At 33.7% G+C, this 18,359-nt stretch overlaps 1 protein-coding gene across 1 annotated transcript in view; it reads left to right on the top strand.

Annotated features, from left to right (window-relative positions):
* The window catches only part of LOC111695867 (tyrosine-protein phosphatase Lar), a 132,808-nt gene that overhangs the window by 102,727 nt on the left and 11,722 nt on the right, over positions 1–18,359 (top strand). The window contains exons 17-30 of the mRNA XM_023465330.1: positions 166–321; positions 587–746; positions 2,525–2,830; positions 5,096–5,104; positions 6,688–6,824; positions 9,077–9,187; positions 9,775–9,872; positions 11,271–11,886; positions 13,833–13,985; positions 15,206–15,363; positions 15,591–16,294; positions 16,558–17,044; positions 17,125–17,257; positions 18,031–18,249. Of these exons, the coding sequence (XP_023321098.1) occupies positions 166–321; positions 587–746; positions 2,525–2,830; positions 5,096–5,104; positions 6,688–6,824; positions 9,077–9,187; positions 9,775–9,872; positions 11,271–11,886; positions 13,833–13,985; positions 15,206–15,363; positions 15,591–16,294; positions 16,558–17,044; positions 17,125–17,257; positions 18,031–18,249 (3,447 nt within the window). The remainder of the gene's footprint in view (positions 1–165; positions 322–586; positions 747–2,524; positions 2,831–5,095; positions 5,105–6,687; positions 6,825–9,076; positions 9,188–9,774; positions 9,873–11,270; positions 11,887–13,832; positions 13,986–15,205; positions 15,364–15,590; positions 16,295–16,557; positions 17,045–17,124; positions 17,258–18,030; positions 18,250–18,359) is intronic.

The following is an 18,359-nucleotide window of genomic DNA, read 5'->3' as shown; positions in this document are numbered from 1 at the left end:
ATTCATACTGGATCAGACAAAGCTTTTGAGAGTAGCGTTGTGAATCGGGCATTGTCATAATTTCTCGGAGGTTTACAGTCCCTTTGTGAAATAATATTGTTTAAAGAACTAAAAAGAAGTTACTTTAAATGTACTGAAATGTACTTGAAATGTACTGAAATGTAGGTGAAAACTCAGCAAGGAGTTCCCAGTCAACCGAGCCAACTGCAGGCTGTAGAGGTTGGAAGCACAACTATCCGGTTAACCTGGGAGAAACCTGATCATGCAGGAGAAAATATTCTTAGTTATGAACTCTACTGGAATGATACTTACACAGCAACGGTGAGCAAACTTCAACAAACTTATTTTGTTACTAGCTTGGGAAACCTGCTTTACCTGAAAACTAAACTATATCTTTGATAAGTTAAAATCTGCAACAAAGAACTATTAATAACCGAGCTAAGAACATTGGCGTGGTGCTACCAAAGTCCTTAATAAAAATATTAGGCAAATCGGTTGAAGGGTTCATGAGTTGTGATCGGACTACTTTATATTTTGTTCTGATGTTTTTAAATGTTGATCGCATCACATTTAATATTTAATTTAGAAGTTTCCGAAGCAAAAATCTCTAGAAGATCCGTCTATAACTGAGTATACGCTTGAGAACCTGTATCCGAATACTCTTTACCATGTGTGGATCGCCGCAAAATCAAGACGAGGCGAGGGAGCTTCTACTCCTAAACTATCTGTCAGGACGGACCAGTACGGTAGGAATCGGAAGGATAGAAAAAGGGGAATGGATAAGGGTAGAGGGGACAGGGGTGGCTTGATCAATGGTTCACCCCTGGAAAATTTCTCCATTTAAGCAATAGGGAGAGCTACGGAAAATGCAGAGAAAATTCTTAGTTGGGTCACCCTTAGTAATTTCCTGTATCCGCCCCTGCGGGGGGGAGGGGGGGAGGTAGTGGTTCTAAAGGGAGAATTTTATATGTAAAGAACCTCTAGTTGAAACCAAAATTGCTAAAATATTTAAATTGAATGGACTTCTATGGGATCTTAAATATATAAAAACTGTACAGAAAATGTTAAGAAAAAAATATTTTAATATTTTCTCTCTGGGCTCTTGGTCTGGCATTTAATGGAAAAATTCAAATTATCAACCTTTGAAAGCTGGAAGAATTTCATCGTTTTTTAAAGGAGTAAAATCAGAACTAGGACTAAAAATGAACTTAATTTCTAGTTTCATCTTTTCTATATTCTCACGAAGTTTTATTTATTAATTCAATATGATTCCTTGAATTCTCTTTTCAATTTACTTCACATGATTTGTTCCCTTTTTAATGTAAATTACTCTTTACCATTTACCAATTTACCAACTGTAATATTTTCCTTCTGACAAATTTATTTCTTGCTAACTAACAGTTTCATCCTTTTATCCGCATTATTCTTTATTCTTCAGAGTTAATCTAATATTTTATTAAGAGTTGTCATTTCAAGAAATCAAAATGTCCTTTTTTCTGTTCCAAGAGTATATTTCTCAAGTTTCCAGGTCTAATTTTGGTTTACTCCAGGTTATCTATGGACCTTGGACCATCTCAGTTGAAAAAAGCACAGTTTATTATTTAGTTCTGTTTACAGCACTGTAACATAAAAATATCTGGAAAACTTTAACTTTGACAAAAACATAAAAAATTTTCATTTTGTTAAAACCTTTCAGTTAACATTTTCCAGATTTAATGATTAATAATTTATAAAATGTTTGGTTTTTGACGCACTTCATTTTTGTAAATACCTAAATGTATTGACGCACTTCCCCATTTAGTTTTTTTTACCAATCCTCCCTGTTATTATGCATTAGTTCTAATCTGCACCTTAGTCTGCATAATTTATGTTAGGTTCAGAGCTCAGGGAACACAACTCAGCTCTGTCTAATTTCATGGGGTTATTGTAGGATCAGCTATATCATCAACCTATGACAGAATAGATGATTTTAATAGTGCTTAAAGGGACTGTAGACGGATTCAAGTGCCACAACGTTTATAGAGTGTATTGTCCGATTTATACCCTTTAAACCTTATTTGTATAGCAGAAAAATTAATGCTGGTGTGTAAAATGTAAACATATTTCTAACACTAGAATTCCGAAAACTTAAAATATTTTAAGTCACGCACCGTCCTTAACAGTTTTCTGTAATTCTCTGAAAGTAAAATCTAAATAGAAAAGGTCTTCTCTTCCATCCTTGATCAGACAAAGGTTTAAAGGGTACCTTTTATAATCTAACATGCCACTCAACAAATGTAGCTTTTCTATAAATTACGCCTACAGATCTCTTTAATGATATTATGAACCAAATGAACCTGATCCTACGATCATTAACGATGGGTTGAGGGAATGAAGTGTGATCATGACCAAGATCTGAGAATCAATTTCTTTATCATGAAAATCTAATCCTCGTTTTCTTAAAACTAACTTTATTCCTTAATCTAAGAAAGCAAGGTTTGGATCATGATCAAGGTTGAGCTCACCTAAGAGTGTTCTATCTCAGTACCCGGAGCTCCGCCCCAGTCCGTCTCAGCATTCGCCGAGTCGTCCACCTCCCTGAGGATTGTGTGGGAACCACCACCGGAGAATAAACAGAACGGAATGATTATCTATTACAAGATATTCTGCGTAAAGAAGTCCCGCTCCGATAGCGAGGCAACAGTGGTTGAAATCAAGAACCCTGGAGCTAGAGAATTTATCCTGGATGATCTGATAAAGTGGACGGACTACAGGGTTTGGATGTTAGCTGGAACTAGTGTTGGAGATGGGCCTAAAAGTACTCCGATAGAAGTTAAAACAGACGAAGATGGTAAGCCAGTTGTAACTCTTGTCCTTTCCTTCAGAACTATAAACTAACTTTTCCGGGTTCGGTTTTAACTAACATTCGTTCTTTCATCGGGTTTATCTTAGCCCAGGTTCGGGATTTAACTAACATTCGTTCTTTCATCGGGTTTATCTTAGCCTAGGTTCGGGATTTAACTAACATTCGTTCTTTCATCGGGTTTATCTTAGCCCAGGTTCGGGATTTAACTAACATTCGTTCTTTCATCGGGTTTATCTTAGCCTAGGTTCGGGATTTAACTAACCTTCGTTCCTTCATCGGGTTCATCTTAGCCTAGGTTGGGAGATTTGAAGAGAAGATTAGGATAACATTGAGGACAAAATTAAATATTTATTTCCATGTGTAGAGCTGTATACTCATCTGAGAACAAAAATAAATTTAATTCCGTCCCAACCATTCATCATCACACAGATACATACACAAAACAAATAACATCTTGAAAGGCAGGGGGAAACCAACTTAATCCTTTAACCTGCGATAAAACAAAATAAAAAAGTTCGTTTTTCCAGCCTGTAAATAGTAATACAAATCTTTTAAATGCTGCTGGGGATTTTTTTAGTAGATTATTTCAAAATAAATTTGGGGTATATTTTGTAGATTTATACTTTTTTAATTCTATGTTTTGTATATTAGTGCATCAACGCAATGCAAGTTAGTACTTTATAGTTGCATGCCAACATAGTAAACATAATCATAACATTAACTCAAGTTTAGAACTCATACAGGACCTGGACCCTCTGTACAGGACACATATAAAAAATAATAAATTAATTACTTGTTCAAACTTTGGTTTTTAGGAACAGTCCCTTTAATCTTCATTTAAGATTACTTTCAGACTCTTTATCATAATATAAACCTCTTTTTCAATTTTCAAAGTTGCAATTTTTAAACTGGTCTGGTAAACGCTTAACTATGATAAAGTAAAAAAATTTAAAATGTTTAAAAAAGAGTAAATTATTCCCTTTGCATGAACACAAACTGGTTTCTAGAAGCTAAATAAAGATTTCCCCACGGGGTAGAATATGCTTTTTTATACATATACACAAACATTATAGATCTATACATTACATATACACGAACATTGAAGGTGTATAAATGTACACAAACATTGGAGGTATATGTATATGTATATGTATGTACTACATATACACAAACAACTACATAAGAGGTTTATTCATATGTGAGCATACGTATGCTCACTCCACCTTAAACCCTTCTATAAATGCATATTACATATATAATTATATACTCAACCTTTTTAGAAATATTTGTAATTTAGGACGCTCCGCGCCCCTCTTTTTACTTTTATTTTCTTATTACTGCCAACATTTTCCCGCCAAATTAAAGTTAAAGACTTCCTTATGTTTTCTGTTTTCATTATTTTCAAATACAAATATTTTATAGGCAACGTTTTGAAATTCGGATTGCTTTAAAGCGACTCCGGGGTCATTTGAGGTCCGACAAAAAATTTGGACCCGATCTTTTTTGACGTTTACAAACAATTAAACCTTCCAAAAGTCCTTCAAATTTATATAGATAGATATAGAAATCAGCAAACACATATATACATTAAACCTAGATATTACATATTTAAAAATATAAAATCCTTTTCTTCTCTTTCTAAAAAAAGGTTAATAACCCTGCAAATATGCAGGAAAAAAATGCTGGATAAAAAGTAACAGAATATTCTGATTTTCTAAACAACCTAATGTTGTAAACCTTTGATATTTCAAACTTTTTTATATTAGACCTACCAGAATTCATAGTTTGAAATATCAAAAAACAACATCAACATCAGGTTGCAAAGATATAAGGATTTGAAAGTTAGAAAGTGTTCAGTTCCTTTATTAAATCTATATTGTTGATGTTAATCTAAGCTCATTTATTTCTCATTACTTTCCGGCTTGTGCAAATTTTAAATCTCGACGCTTTATCCTTTGTAAAAAAAGTTGTCCTTTACGCTTTTTAAAATTTTTATTTCTTTAATTTTTATTGATATTTCTTGTAAATATAGGACTAGGGAGGGGGGGGGGGAGACACTAGACATGTGTTAAAGATGAGAATTTGTATCAGACAATTTTTACATTTCTTTTTTGTCTTGAGTCAAGAATCTTGACATATCCTGTCAATCTAGTTGAATATTAGACAAGGAGAAAAATCTTTGAATTTTTGTATAAAATGGTATTTTCCCTAGCTGTAGACATTCACTAATAATATATTCAATATTTCTAGCAAGCTACAGTAAGTATAGGCAGAGCCATCCAATCGTGCAAACCGAACTAACATAAAATTTTTACATTTATTTTTTAAAAAGTTCGGTTTGCATCGAGCCCCCTGTTTTCATCTTGGAATGTTGTATTATGGGATTTGTTGAAGATTTTCTTGAGAGACTAGTCTAGAGTAGACCCTGAGCTCTTGACGGAACCAAGTTCTTCTCTCCCTACTCTCTCAGGAGGATCTTCAAGTTGTTCAACATGTTTAGTCATAAGATTACTTTCCAACTTGGACCTTCATGCATAGATTTCTATAATCTGATATTGATATAAACATCCTCTATTTGAATTTTTAAAAAGAAGGTTTTCATGTAAAAATGTAAAAACAGAAAACAGAAATACAAACGTTGGATTTCTGGATTTTTTATCAGCGCAAGCATCTAGGAAAATACAGAGCAATTGGAAAAATTTCAAATATGGTTTCTGATTTGTTAAAATTTACTCTTTTTTCATTTTGACATGGAAGCCTACAGACAGAGTATCCCTTAAACCCGACTTGCTACAGATATTTTTAAGAAAAGTATTTTTGTTTGAGATTTAATATTGTTCTGTGATCAGTTTGGTATTTCTTTAGTGTACAGTAGACCCTGGAATAATCAGATTTTTTACTTAAATAATATTTCTTTATATTGACGTAGAATCTAGCATATTTATATTCTGATTAAATATAAATATAATAAATTTAATTTGTAGATTTATGATCTTAGAATGAATTGAAGAAGAAAAAGTAAATATAAAAATATAAGATAAGAATGGTTTTGATGGTTTAGAATTCTTATATTACCAGATCTGCACTCAAAGTATGCATTACAATTCAGCTCAAAATAGCAAAATAATCATTTAAACTCAAAATGATGAGGAAAAAAAGTCAAATACATAACACATTGTAAAAAAAATCCAAGAAAATTTTTACATTTTCAATGGCATAAAATAAATTGAACAGGTTTCAATTCAATCAAGCTGGTATTCAATCTTTGAGCTGTACAAAATTTCATCTCAAATCACGGACACTTTACTCACAATACTTCAATACAATAATGTATTATTGCATAAAATGTTGTGGGGGGGGGGCTGAACATATTTCAAAGGACCCAAAGGTAAGCTATGTCGTGTGAGATTTGAATAGAAATGAATATTTTTGCATGTTTTTTTATTAGAGGTCAATCAGGACTGGCCGTAGGACTAAGTTTACTGCACAGTATCCTTATTTATTTAGCACATGTTCGGTTTAAACTGGTTTTGGTTCCATGGACCTAGTTCAAAACTACGTCAATAGATGTCGTTATGTACGTTTTTATTATGCATAACGTTTACTTTATGCAAACCTTTCATTATACTTTTTAAGCAAACATCAAACTCTATACCCTCAGCATATGAATTCAATAATAATGATTTTCTGGCCTGATCTTTTTTATCTTCACTCTTAAATACAATTCCTTAAATACCCTCTTGCTCCGGTCTACTGTATTGGTAAGATACAGGAGGAGAAGAAGGAGACAATCCTTGAACTCCTGGTTTGTTGTTGGATCTGTCTAATGGTTGATATTATAGTGCCCGGAGAACCTAGAGATGTTCAGGCTCGACCAATAAACTCTTCAACTATCCTGGTAGAGTGGAAACCACCCTTGGATACTAAACATAATGGGATAATCAGGGCATACCAGATATATGTTCAACCAAAGAAGACGGTAAGATTATGCTAATTAATGTTAAAGGAGGTGGCGACGTATCTTCTTTAACGTCCGCTTCACAACGATTCTCTTTAAAATCCATTTCTGAGGAAATATGAGAAAAATTGTCGTTTAGGCTATTTTTAAATACGATAAATTCTGTAAAATTCCCTCCTTGTTTTTGATACATAAATCCGCGAATCACTTGTAAACAAAAGATTAACAATTTTTATCTAGAAAAATAAGTAAACCCCGACAAAGGTTTAAAGGGCTGTCATGGTATTAATTAATTAAAAGGCCTATTTAAATATAAATTCTCTTAAAATTCACCATTTTTAATCATTTTTACCCTTAATATTATTAATATTAGTCGGATGCATTAATTTTTAATCATTTTTACCCTTAATATTATTAATATTAGTCGGATGCATTAATTTTTAATCATTTTTACCCTTGATATTATTAATATTAGTCGGATGCATTAATTTTTAAATATTAGTCAGATACATTAATTTTTAATCAAAATGAAAAGGATTTTTTCAATTTAAATTTAATATTTTATAATTAACATAACTGTTGAAAAGCAGAACAAGAATTTATTTTATGTTAATTGTAAATAATCCGTTTACACAGGTTCAATTCAACTCTTTAATTTCATCAGTTTGTTTAATATCAAATATTGGTCAAATTGTTTGAATTAAATATTGAAATTTGTTTTTCTCCGAACAATATCCATATTTCAATATATTTCCACTTTTATTAAATTACTAAACTTCCTTCTTTATTTATTTTATATCACTCAAATCATTTTCTAATCTATATTTTTCAAGCTGATGGTGGATACCTTTGATATTTTAAACTTACTATTTATTCTAACAGAATTCAAAGTTTAGATATATTAAAGGTCTGCGATATCAGGATGCGAAATATAGGGATTAGAAAATCCGAGTTTGAGCCACGTGTTTATTTCTTTTGTAAAACCAAAGATTTAATGATTTTATTGCATTTATATTCATAATTTCATCTTCTGTTAATATTTAATCCCATTTTTTTTCTTTCATCCCTCTTCTTTTTTTTATTTCCCATTTCTCTGTTCATTAAAACTGAAATATATAAATTTAACCTTAATCCAGATTAGAACCGTCTTATACGCGGTTGGATTAAGGTTGTCTAATCTTTTTTGTCAAGTTCTGACAGGTTTCCGGACTCAAGAAATCTCTTCCCAATCCCTCAACTGATAAATGAATCTAACATCAAACTGAACCTTACTTTCTCTTCTCTCTGCAACTTAAACCTGATCCATCTCATCTCATCTTAAACCTTTATCTTCTCTTTTCACTTAAACCTCCAACTTCTCTTCTCTTTTATCTAAAACCTTCACCTTCTTTTCTCTTTTTATCCTAAACCTCCACATTCTCTTTTTTTCACCTGAACCTCCGCCTTCTTTTCTCTTTTATCCAAAATCTCCACCTTCTCTTCTTTTTTCACCTGAACCTCCGCCTTCTCTTCTCTTTTTATTTAAACCTCCGCTTTCTCTCCTCTTTTATCTTAAACCTCCACCTTCTTTCTCTTTTATCTTGAACATCAAGTTCTCTTCTCTTTTCATCTTAAACCTCCACCTTCTCTTCTCTTTCTCTTTTTATCTTAAAACTCCACTTTCTCTTCTCTTTTTATTTTAAAACTTCACCTTCTCTTCTCTTTCCACTTAAACCTGATTTTCACCTTTTTTCTTCTAAATTCTCTTTTTGAAAATTATAGGACAATGTGTTATAAACCGAATTGCTTTTCATGTAAAACTAATTAGATATGTTTTAATATGCTTTGATATTTGTTGTGTACATGTCAGAAAATTACTTTAAACTCTAGTTATACGAATTAATGTCTAAACTATTTTGTATAAGATAAATTCGCACCCTGATCTCTAATCGTTCTTCTTAAATCTATTTAATTGAAATGTTTTGTTATTATTACTAAAATTAGGTGGAAAAAATAATCAAAACAGCCAAGAGCTATTTTCCACCTAATTGCTTTATACTTGTACTATTAATATAATCATCAATTTGTAATTGTAAACTATATCTGTATACAGATACATTTATTTTAGCAATAAACTTTATCTTATCTTATCTTATCTAACTTTTACTTTCTCTGTTTCGTTTGAGTTTATATATTCGTATTCTCATTTTATCGATATTTAACTCAACCTTGTACTTTCATATCATGACGTATAACTCGTTTGTCAAAAATCATGAAACATCTTTATATTTTAGGACGGAGTTCAACATTACTATTCTCAACCCTTGAGGTTTAGTACAGAGGATGCATCCTACACGATGATGAACGTAACTGAACTCCAACCTGACACCAAATACAAAGTTCAGGTCAGTTGGAAGAGAAAAGAACGTTAATTATAATTTTTTTTCTTTCTGTTTGAATTCTAAAGATTATGCATAAGCTGCCTAAGCTAATCAAAGATATTGATATCTATGTTTATGTTTTTATAATATATTTGTATACACGTCAAAGCCATTTTAATTTATTTTTAAGTTATTAATTTACTTGGACATATTTTAATATGTTAACATGAAAACCGGATTTATATATTTATAATATAATATATATATAAGTATATTTATTGTTTGGGCCATCTGTGTTTGTAGGACGGATAATGGATATATTATCTGTAATGAGAACCTAGTTCTTATCTATAATAGTTTTCTTGCGGAGACATACATATTACATAAATGTAAAGAGACGTCTTGTATCCAATACTCTCATTTCTTTTCCTCTTACAACCTTAAACCGTCCTAAACCCTACTTACTCACTCACTGGGAAAATGGGGGAACAGGAAACTCTTCAAATATTTTTATTTACAAATGTTGTAAAGATACTGACAGAAAATTGAGCTGAAAGATATTTTCCGGATATTAGATGAATATATAAATATATAAAAATATGCTGGCTTAGGTTGCTGCTCTGACAAGGAAAGGAGATGGAACCCGGTCTGAGCCGGTCAATGTGAAAACTCCTGGAGGAGTTCCATCCCGTCCTGAAGCTGAGATCAAGTAAACAATTCTTCATACTTATATAATTATACTTCGTACAGAATTATACTTACCATGCCCTTTCTTCGTCCCTTGTTAAAGTTTCACAGAACTGTACTTTGTACAATTATGTACTCTGTACTCTTAACAGTGTTGTACTTTGTAGAGTTTTGTACTCGAGGTACAATGTTGTACTTTGTAAAGTGTTGTTTCTTGTACGGTGTTGTACTCTGTACAGGGTTGTACTTTTTACAGTTTTGTACTCTGTCCAGTGTTGTACTCTGTACAGTGTTGTACTCTGTCCAGTGTTGTACTCTGTACAGTGTTGTACTCTGTACAGTGTTGTACTCTGTACAGAAAATCAAAATGAAAGTTCTCGTCTCCCCGTTCCCGACCTTTCAGTCAAATATATTTATTTTAAATTTAAGATTTGTTTTCTCTTTGGTTTAGATTTACATAATTTCACAATATTTTGCATCAAACTTTATAGTTTATACCAAACATTTTAAATTCAAAAACTTTCAGGAATTAATTCTCAGGTTCATTTAACATCAGAGACTGGAAAACGTCTATTAAAAATTTAGAAAACCTCGAAAATATTAAAAACAAATTTTAAAATTATTATGTATAAATCTATACAAACTTCAAACTAGACTTTTTTGTTTGCAGGGGGGGGGTTGAAGGGAGAATTCTGAAAATTTATTAATCTATACTTAATAAATGACTGTATGGGTTCGATTAATAACTGGAAACAAGAATAGAATATATAATAAGACACGAAATAACCATATCGGAATGATTATGTTTAATAAAGTGTGAAGTGTGAACCCATTTTTAATAAGTCAATACAACAATAAAGTATTGATTTAGTCTCCGTTGTAGCTTTTATAAAACTCAATTTGTTTGCGAAACAAATCAATATTTAATACCATTAAATACTATATTTAAGGTAAAAGGCTTAATTTACCCAAGTGAGATTGTCATGCATTGAAGGTAGTCTTTACAGCCTCATTCTATGTTGGTAACTCTGTATAAGGCCAGATGTTACTAAGATTTGTTAAACATGTGTGTTAAAACGGCTGAACCGAACCTGCTGAAAAAAAAACCTGGGTTTATAGATGGTCAAAGAAATTGAGTCTTTGCAACAATTTCTGGTTTTCTAATCCCTATATCTTTTCAACCCAATGTCTTAAACCTTAGATATTTCAAAAAAAAGGATTAGAACTTTTGAGTTTGTGGCAAAGACTCAATTCCTTTTAAACATTTTGCATCCGAAAAATGAAAACGCTTTATAAATCTTTAATTGCTATTCTTTTATACAGTTTCAAGTGAAAATTTTTGCAGTTAAAATTTATTATATACTAAGGGTCCTATTCTGAATTTTGAAATGTTAAAAGAAGTCTAATGTTTGTTTTGCAGGTTAGTGGAGACGGATCACAAGATAACGATGGATTTGGAATGGAGAGCTCCAGAGCAAACCTTTGGCCCTCTCAAGGGATACAGGGTTAGGTACGGTAGACTGAACCAGGAGAAGCTTATAGATATTCTCATCACAGATCCTAACGTTCAACACCAGGAGATCTCAGGACTAGAGAAGGGTATTGAGTATGAGTTTAGAGTAGCAGGCGTAAACAACGTTGGTCCAGGACAGGAGTTTATCCTACCCTATCTTACTCCGGAGGGAGTTCCAACCGACTCACCGAAGAACATAACCTGGAGATTTCAAACCCCCGACGTAGTTGAGATTGTTTATGATCCTCCTCCTGAGCATGCACGAAACGGGCAGATTATCCTGTTTGAAATCCAGTTCTGGAAAGGAGCAGATCCGAACCAGAAGAAACTACGAAGCACCAATGCCAAGAAAACTGTGTTTGCAAACCTGGATGATAATACAGAATACAAGTTTAGTGTTAGGGCCAACACAAGGAAGGGATACGGTCCCTGGTCAACACAACAAACATTCAGGACAGATCGGAATATAGTGAGAGCACCTCTCGGAGTTAAAGCTATGGCAACCAGTGACTCAAGTCTTGAGGTGAGTTGAAACCGTCTCTCCTACTCTGTTTTCTAGCAGGAAGTAATTTATTTGAATTCCACTATTCTTATTCAAGTTTTTAGTTTTCTTGATCAAATGTCAACATTCCTTCAGGGAAATAATTTATTCATGAAGAATATTAGACTTATCTTTCTTTTCTCAATATCTTGAAAAGAGGGAGAAAATCTTGAAGATTTTGGAATACACTGATAGGACGGATTTGAATGATATCTCTAACAGACTGCCACTCCATTAAGACGTATTTCTATGAAACCTATAATTTTGGTAACCCATAAAACGGACACCCCAAGTTTGGTTTTCATGATTTAGGGTACAGACTTTAAAAAATTTAAAAATGAAATAATGTTTTACATTAGTAATTATATTTAATGTTACAGGTTCTAAAAATTGCATGTATTGCAAACCCGGAAAAATGTTAAAATAATTGTTAAAGAAAGAAATTATTGTCAATTACTTTTTGATTTATGACAAGTAAAAACAATTAGTTACGATACATTGATATTGCTTTATTACGTTAAACAATAATTACCTCAAAGTCCTTCAATATAAAAATAATTTTATTAAACCTTTTTCTTCTAAATATCCTTCTCAACCTTGATCTTGGTTATCCCTTATTTCTCTCAACCTTGATCTTGGTTATCCCTTATTTCTCTCATCCTTGATCTAAATTATTCTTTATTTCTCTCATCCTTGATCTAAATTATTCTTTATTTCTCTCATCCTTGATCTAAATTATCCTTTATTTCTCTCATCCTTGATCTAAATTATCCTTTATTTCTCTCATCCTTGATCTAAATTATCCTTTATTTCTCTCATCCTTGCTCTAAATTATTCTTTATTTCTCTCATCCTTGATCTAAATTATTATTTATTTCTCTCAACCTTGCTCTAAATTAAACTTTATTTCTCTCAACCTTGATCTAAATTATTTATTTCTCTCATCATTGATCTAAATTATTCTTTATTTCTCTCATCCTTGATCTAAATTGTCATTTATTTCTCTCATCCTTGATCTAAATCATCCTTTATTTCTCTCATTCTTGATCTAAATCATCCTCTATTTTTCTCATCCTTGATCTAAATCATCCTTTATTTCTCTCATCCTTGATCTAAATCATCCTTGATCTAAATCATCCTTTATTTCTCTCATCATTGATCTAAATTATTCTTTATTTTTCTCATCATTGATCTAAATTATCATTCAGTTCTCTCATCCTTGATTTAACTATCCTTCATTTCCCTCATCCTTGGTTTAAGTTATCCTTAATCCCTCATCATTGAATTAAGTTATCCTTAATTTCTCCTCCTTCCTTCTCATTAAATATTAATTCTTCAGACTACCAGAGAATTCTCAATAGTGAGCAGTTACATGGAGCTTCTTTAAACTGAGAACACAAAATAAAACTATATAAAGCACTCCATAATTAGGTCAATAATTCCAGGGCAGAAAGGAAACAAATTCTGTCATCTTGATTTCTCGTGATTTTTAACATGAGATCTGAAAGCTTAATTGTTTTTCCTGTGCAACGAATCTAAAAATTTATAAATCAAAATTATCTTTCATAGCTAATCAAAGAAATTCTTATGAGTTGGGAAACATTCTAATGACATTAACTCTGATATTTAAAAGCTTAGAATACGCGGAAATATACGTCATGTTTTTATTAAAATTATTTCTCTTTGTCTTTTCTTCCTTTCAACATAACAAGAGCAATTTCTTTACTGATTTTTTTCTTTGTGGTGTTATGTTTACTCAAAACTTGAAAACTCTAATCCATTATCCGTCTGGTATATAATTTATCCTAAAGTTTGAACAAGTTTAATGCACAACTGCTGTGGTTTACGAGGATTATAGAACAAGTATCTCTTGTCTAAACCTTAAATATACTGAATTCCTTCCAATGTCTTCAATATTTCCATGATCAGGTTTGGTGGGAGGCAGTACCTGTAAGATCTAAGGTTATCGGATACGAAGTATTCTACAGTATGGCTGATGTTGAAGACCTGGATATGTGGCAGAGGAAAACCATTGGACTAGTCACCTCTATAGATCTTGTAAACCTGGAAAGACATGCAAAGGTAATAAGTGGTTTTATTTCTCCAACAAATAATACAACTTGAGATTCCTCCCCCTACAACCGATACAACAACTTGAGATTCCTCCCCCTACAACCGATACAACAACTTGAGATTCCTCCTCCTACAACCAATACAACAACTTGATATTCCTCCTCCTACAACCAATACAACAACTTGAGATTCCTCTTCCTGCAACCAATACAACAACTTGAGATTCCTCCTCGTACAACCAATACAACAACTTGAGATTTCTCCTCCTGCAACCAATACAACAACTTGAGATTCCTCCTCCTACAACCAATACAACAACTTGAGATTCCTCCTCCTGCAACCAATACAACAACTTGAGATGCCTCCTCTTACAACCAATAAAACAACTTGAGATTCCTCCTCCTGCAACCAATACAACAACTTGAGATTCCTCCTCCTACAACCAATACAACAACTTGAGATTCCTCCTCCTACAACCAATACAACAACTTGAGATTCCTCCTCCTACAACCAATACAACAACTTGAGATTTCTCTTCCTGCAACCAATACAACAACTTGAGATTCCTCCTCCTACAACCAATACAACAACTTGAGATTCCTCCTCCTGCAACCAATACAACAACTTGAAATTCCTCCTCCTACAACCAATACAACAACTTGAGATTCCTCCTCCTACAACCAATACAACAACTTGAAATATTTTCATAAATTATTTATTAATTTTTCTCCTTATCCTCATCCTTTACCTTCACAAATACTTATATCAAGGAAACTAAATGTCAAAATGTATTATTGTAGTTTAATTTTAATTTTTATCTTATTTTTGTCAACCTCCACTTAATCTTAGGGTCTTTGGAGAAGAAAGAACTCTTAATATTTGTAATTGTGTTAAAAATTTCAATGGTTCAACTTTTGTATCTCAAAGAAGAAAAATCCTCTTTTTCCCTTGTTCAGTACTTTATCTTAAAATCCCCTTATTTAATCTATATATCTTTCATGGAAGTGAAGGGGTGGGTGGGAGAGGGAGACCTTTCACAATTCGGAAAGAAGAAAATGTTTAATTATTTGCACTTTAAAATTGAAACTCCCCCTTTTCATCTCCCCCCCCCTCTTTCGTCTCTCTCTTGGTTTCTATTTCCCCTGCCTGGACTGCCCGGAAAATGCAGGGTTAACATGTATCTTATATGAAATGTATTGTCTGGAGAATATAGATATTGAATATTTTAGTATTCCATTGCGGTCGCAGCAAGGACTGTTGATCAGACTCTGGGAAGATTATCCCAGAGAATAACGGTCGGAGTCAAGCCTGAAGATGTTCCAATGAATCTGCGAGGAGAAGGTGTTACAACCCATACCATGAGACTAACCTGGGGACCACCCATTAGGTAAATTAATAGATATTGTAAAATTTAGATTTTTTATACTTGATAAAGGGTTTATCTTGAATTGCGTATTATTGCGTAAATTTTGATTAAAAAGCCGTTTCCAACCTTTATGTTTTGATAGATGGATTTCTTGGTTAAACTTTTTCCCGGTTTGATTTATTAATTAATAAGTAATGATGGATAAAACACCAATTTTTTCGTTTTGTTTTTAAGTGGTTTTATTTTAGATTGATCCCGATCAACTACCAGATCTCCTATGATGCGGACAAAGAGTTTGTTGATGCTCAGGGTGTAACTCAAACTGTGAAAATACCAAAGATAACCATCCTTGTGAGCCACAACACCATGGAGTACACCATCAAGGACCTGTCTCCCTTTACCACCTACCACGTCAACGTAACTGCTGTACCCGAGGGACGGAGTTACAGACCTCCGGCAAAGATTACCGTTACTACACAGATGGCAGCTCCGCAACCTATGGTCAAACCGGATTTCTTCGGAGTAAAGAAGGAAACTCCCGGAGTTATCACTGTATACCTGCCCCAAGCTAGTGAGGAGTACGGACCTATTTCACATTATTATCTTGTTGTTATACCGTACGCTAATTCTACCCGGACCAAACATCCTGACTATTATGATTCTTCAGATCTAATTGCTAACAGTAAAGCTCCTGTATCCACCTCGCTAGAGAACAAGGATGTGAAAGGAGAACCTGAAGCTAAACCTTACATTACAGCAAAGTTTCTTCAGCGGAATCTACCCTATACATTTCCCCTCGGAGATGGGAAAACCCACGAGGGTTTCTTGAATCGTCCCCTGGAGAAGGGCGTGATATACAAGATCTTCGTCCGAGCTTATGTTGATGTTCCTCAGAAGCATTTATATACATCCTCTCCCTTCTCTCCGGTTCTCTCTCTTGACATGCCATACGGTAAAGATAGATTGCTTTACATTTACAAAAAGAGGGATTTTAGCAATTCTTTCCCCCCGAGCAAACATTTATCTCAATATGCCAGATCCTAGACATTTTATTTTCATGAATTATTTGTCATATACAAGAACCTCGCATTAAATTAATTTTAATACATTTAGCTAATGAAAATGGTTCATAGAATCATATATAAAGCTTTATATTTCTATTCCAGCTTTCCAGTTGCCAGAGATGCTTTTATTCAAATAATGTTTATATTTTAGAACCGTATATACCCTCTGCTACTCGGCCCCCGGCACAGGACCCTATCCCGTGTGACGACATGGCCAACTGCAGCAATATCCTGCCGGACCCTAGGAGAGCTAACCTCGTCTGGGTAGTTGGTCCAGTCGTAGCTGGAATAGGACTCGCAGCAATAGTCGTTATGGTCATTCTCTTTAAAAGGCGACGGCATCCCGTCAAACAGCCAATGGACGCCGGTCAGATCATGACACCGCTTATGTCTGGGTTTGAAATGCAGAATGCAAGCGTGATTGCTCCGTCCGATCCGGTTGAGATGAGACGAATGAATTTTCAGACTCCGGGTATGCTCTCCCATCCACCGATCTCCATTAGCGATCTTGCTAATCACATAGAAGATCTGAAAGGAGAAGGTTCTGGAAAGTTTACAGCTGAGTATGAGAGTATAGAACCTGGTCAACAGTTTACTTGGGACAACTCTAGTATGGATATAAACAAACCAAAGAACAGGTAACATTTTATAAATAAGTGTTTAACCTCAAATCAGAGAGAGAACATCTAATATGAGACTTACTTGGTTATATTTGTAGGTATGCTAATGTGATAGCATATGATCACAGTCGAGTTGTTCTTCAACCTGTAGATAGTGTGGTTGGGTCTGATTATATCAATGCTAACTACTGTGACGGATACAGAAAACAGAATGCTTACATTGCAACCCAGGTAAATATATATATATATATAATACATATACTTAGGTATCTATGGATATTCACAATCTATGCAATAGGTATTTCAAATAATCCTAAAAATACATACAAACTAGGTTTCTCTAGCGTACAAGTACACCTACAATTTTAGACATCCTTTTGTAGTATTTAGAGACTTACCTTTACTCTCTGTTATGACAAAGCTTGATTTTATCATTTGGAAGATTATAAATCAGGTGTCTAGTTGGATTGAATTTGGTCTATATGTATTCCTTTCCAATATTTTTAACTTGCAATAAATGTTGCCAGGGAATGTTAACTACATTTTGAGAGAGGCGGAAGAGGGGGGGGGGCAGGTTAATTGAAGTATGTAAAGTTGTTGGTTTTGATTGTTGTTTGCAGGGGAATAGATTGATGTGTTGCTTAGCTCTGGGGAATAATTTCTAGAAAAGATTACAAGTCTCAGGTCTATATAAACCTTAATTATCTCCAGTAATGGTATTAACTCTCCCCTTGCCATTATATGCCGGGAGCTATAATACAGAGCCTTGGGAGCTCAATCAACACCTGGTTTTCTGGTTCTACCCCGAACCATACTCCAGAAGGTCTAAACTACTGTAGGATTGGAATGAAAGTTTGTATGAGCAAGCTGTTGCTTCAATCTCAGCCAAGTTTTACTAGTTTGTCCTCAGTAGCTGTTCAAAATATAAGAGAGGAAATTTATTTTTTAAATTCTTCAGTTTACATAAGAATTTGATTTTATAATTAAACAATCTTCAATTTCAGGGCCCGCTTCCGGAGACATTTGCGGATTTCTGGAGATTAGTCTGGGAGCAGAGAAGTTCAACCATAGTTATGCTGACCCGTCTGGAGGAGAGAGCTAGGGTGAAGTGTGATCAATACTGGCCAACTAGGGGAACAGAAACCTATGGGGTGATGTGTGTCACCTTGACGGATACTCAGGAGCTTGCAACCTATGTCATCCGAACCTTCCAGCTTCAACGCGTGAGTAGCGCACATGTAAGCTCCCAACCTGCATGCTTCCTAATTACGCTTACTGTTATACGTAGCCGCTACAATGACAAAGGAGAGGGTGCATGGGCTTCATTAACATT

The sequence above is a fragment of the Eurytemora carolleeae genome, unplaced genomic scaffold (genome assembly GCF_000591075.1).
Source record: "Eurytemora carolleeae unplaced genomic scaffold, Eaff_2.0 scaffold122, whole genome shotgun sequence".
Lineage (NCBI taxonomy): Eukaryota > Metazoa > Arthropoda > Copepoda > Calanoida > Temoridae > Eurytemora > Eurytemora carolleeae.
Note: the sequence above shows the minus strand (reverse complement) of the source record. Positions and strands in the feature narration are given on the sequence as shown.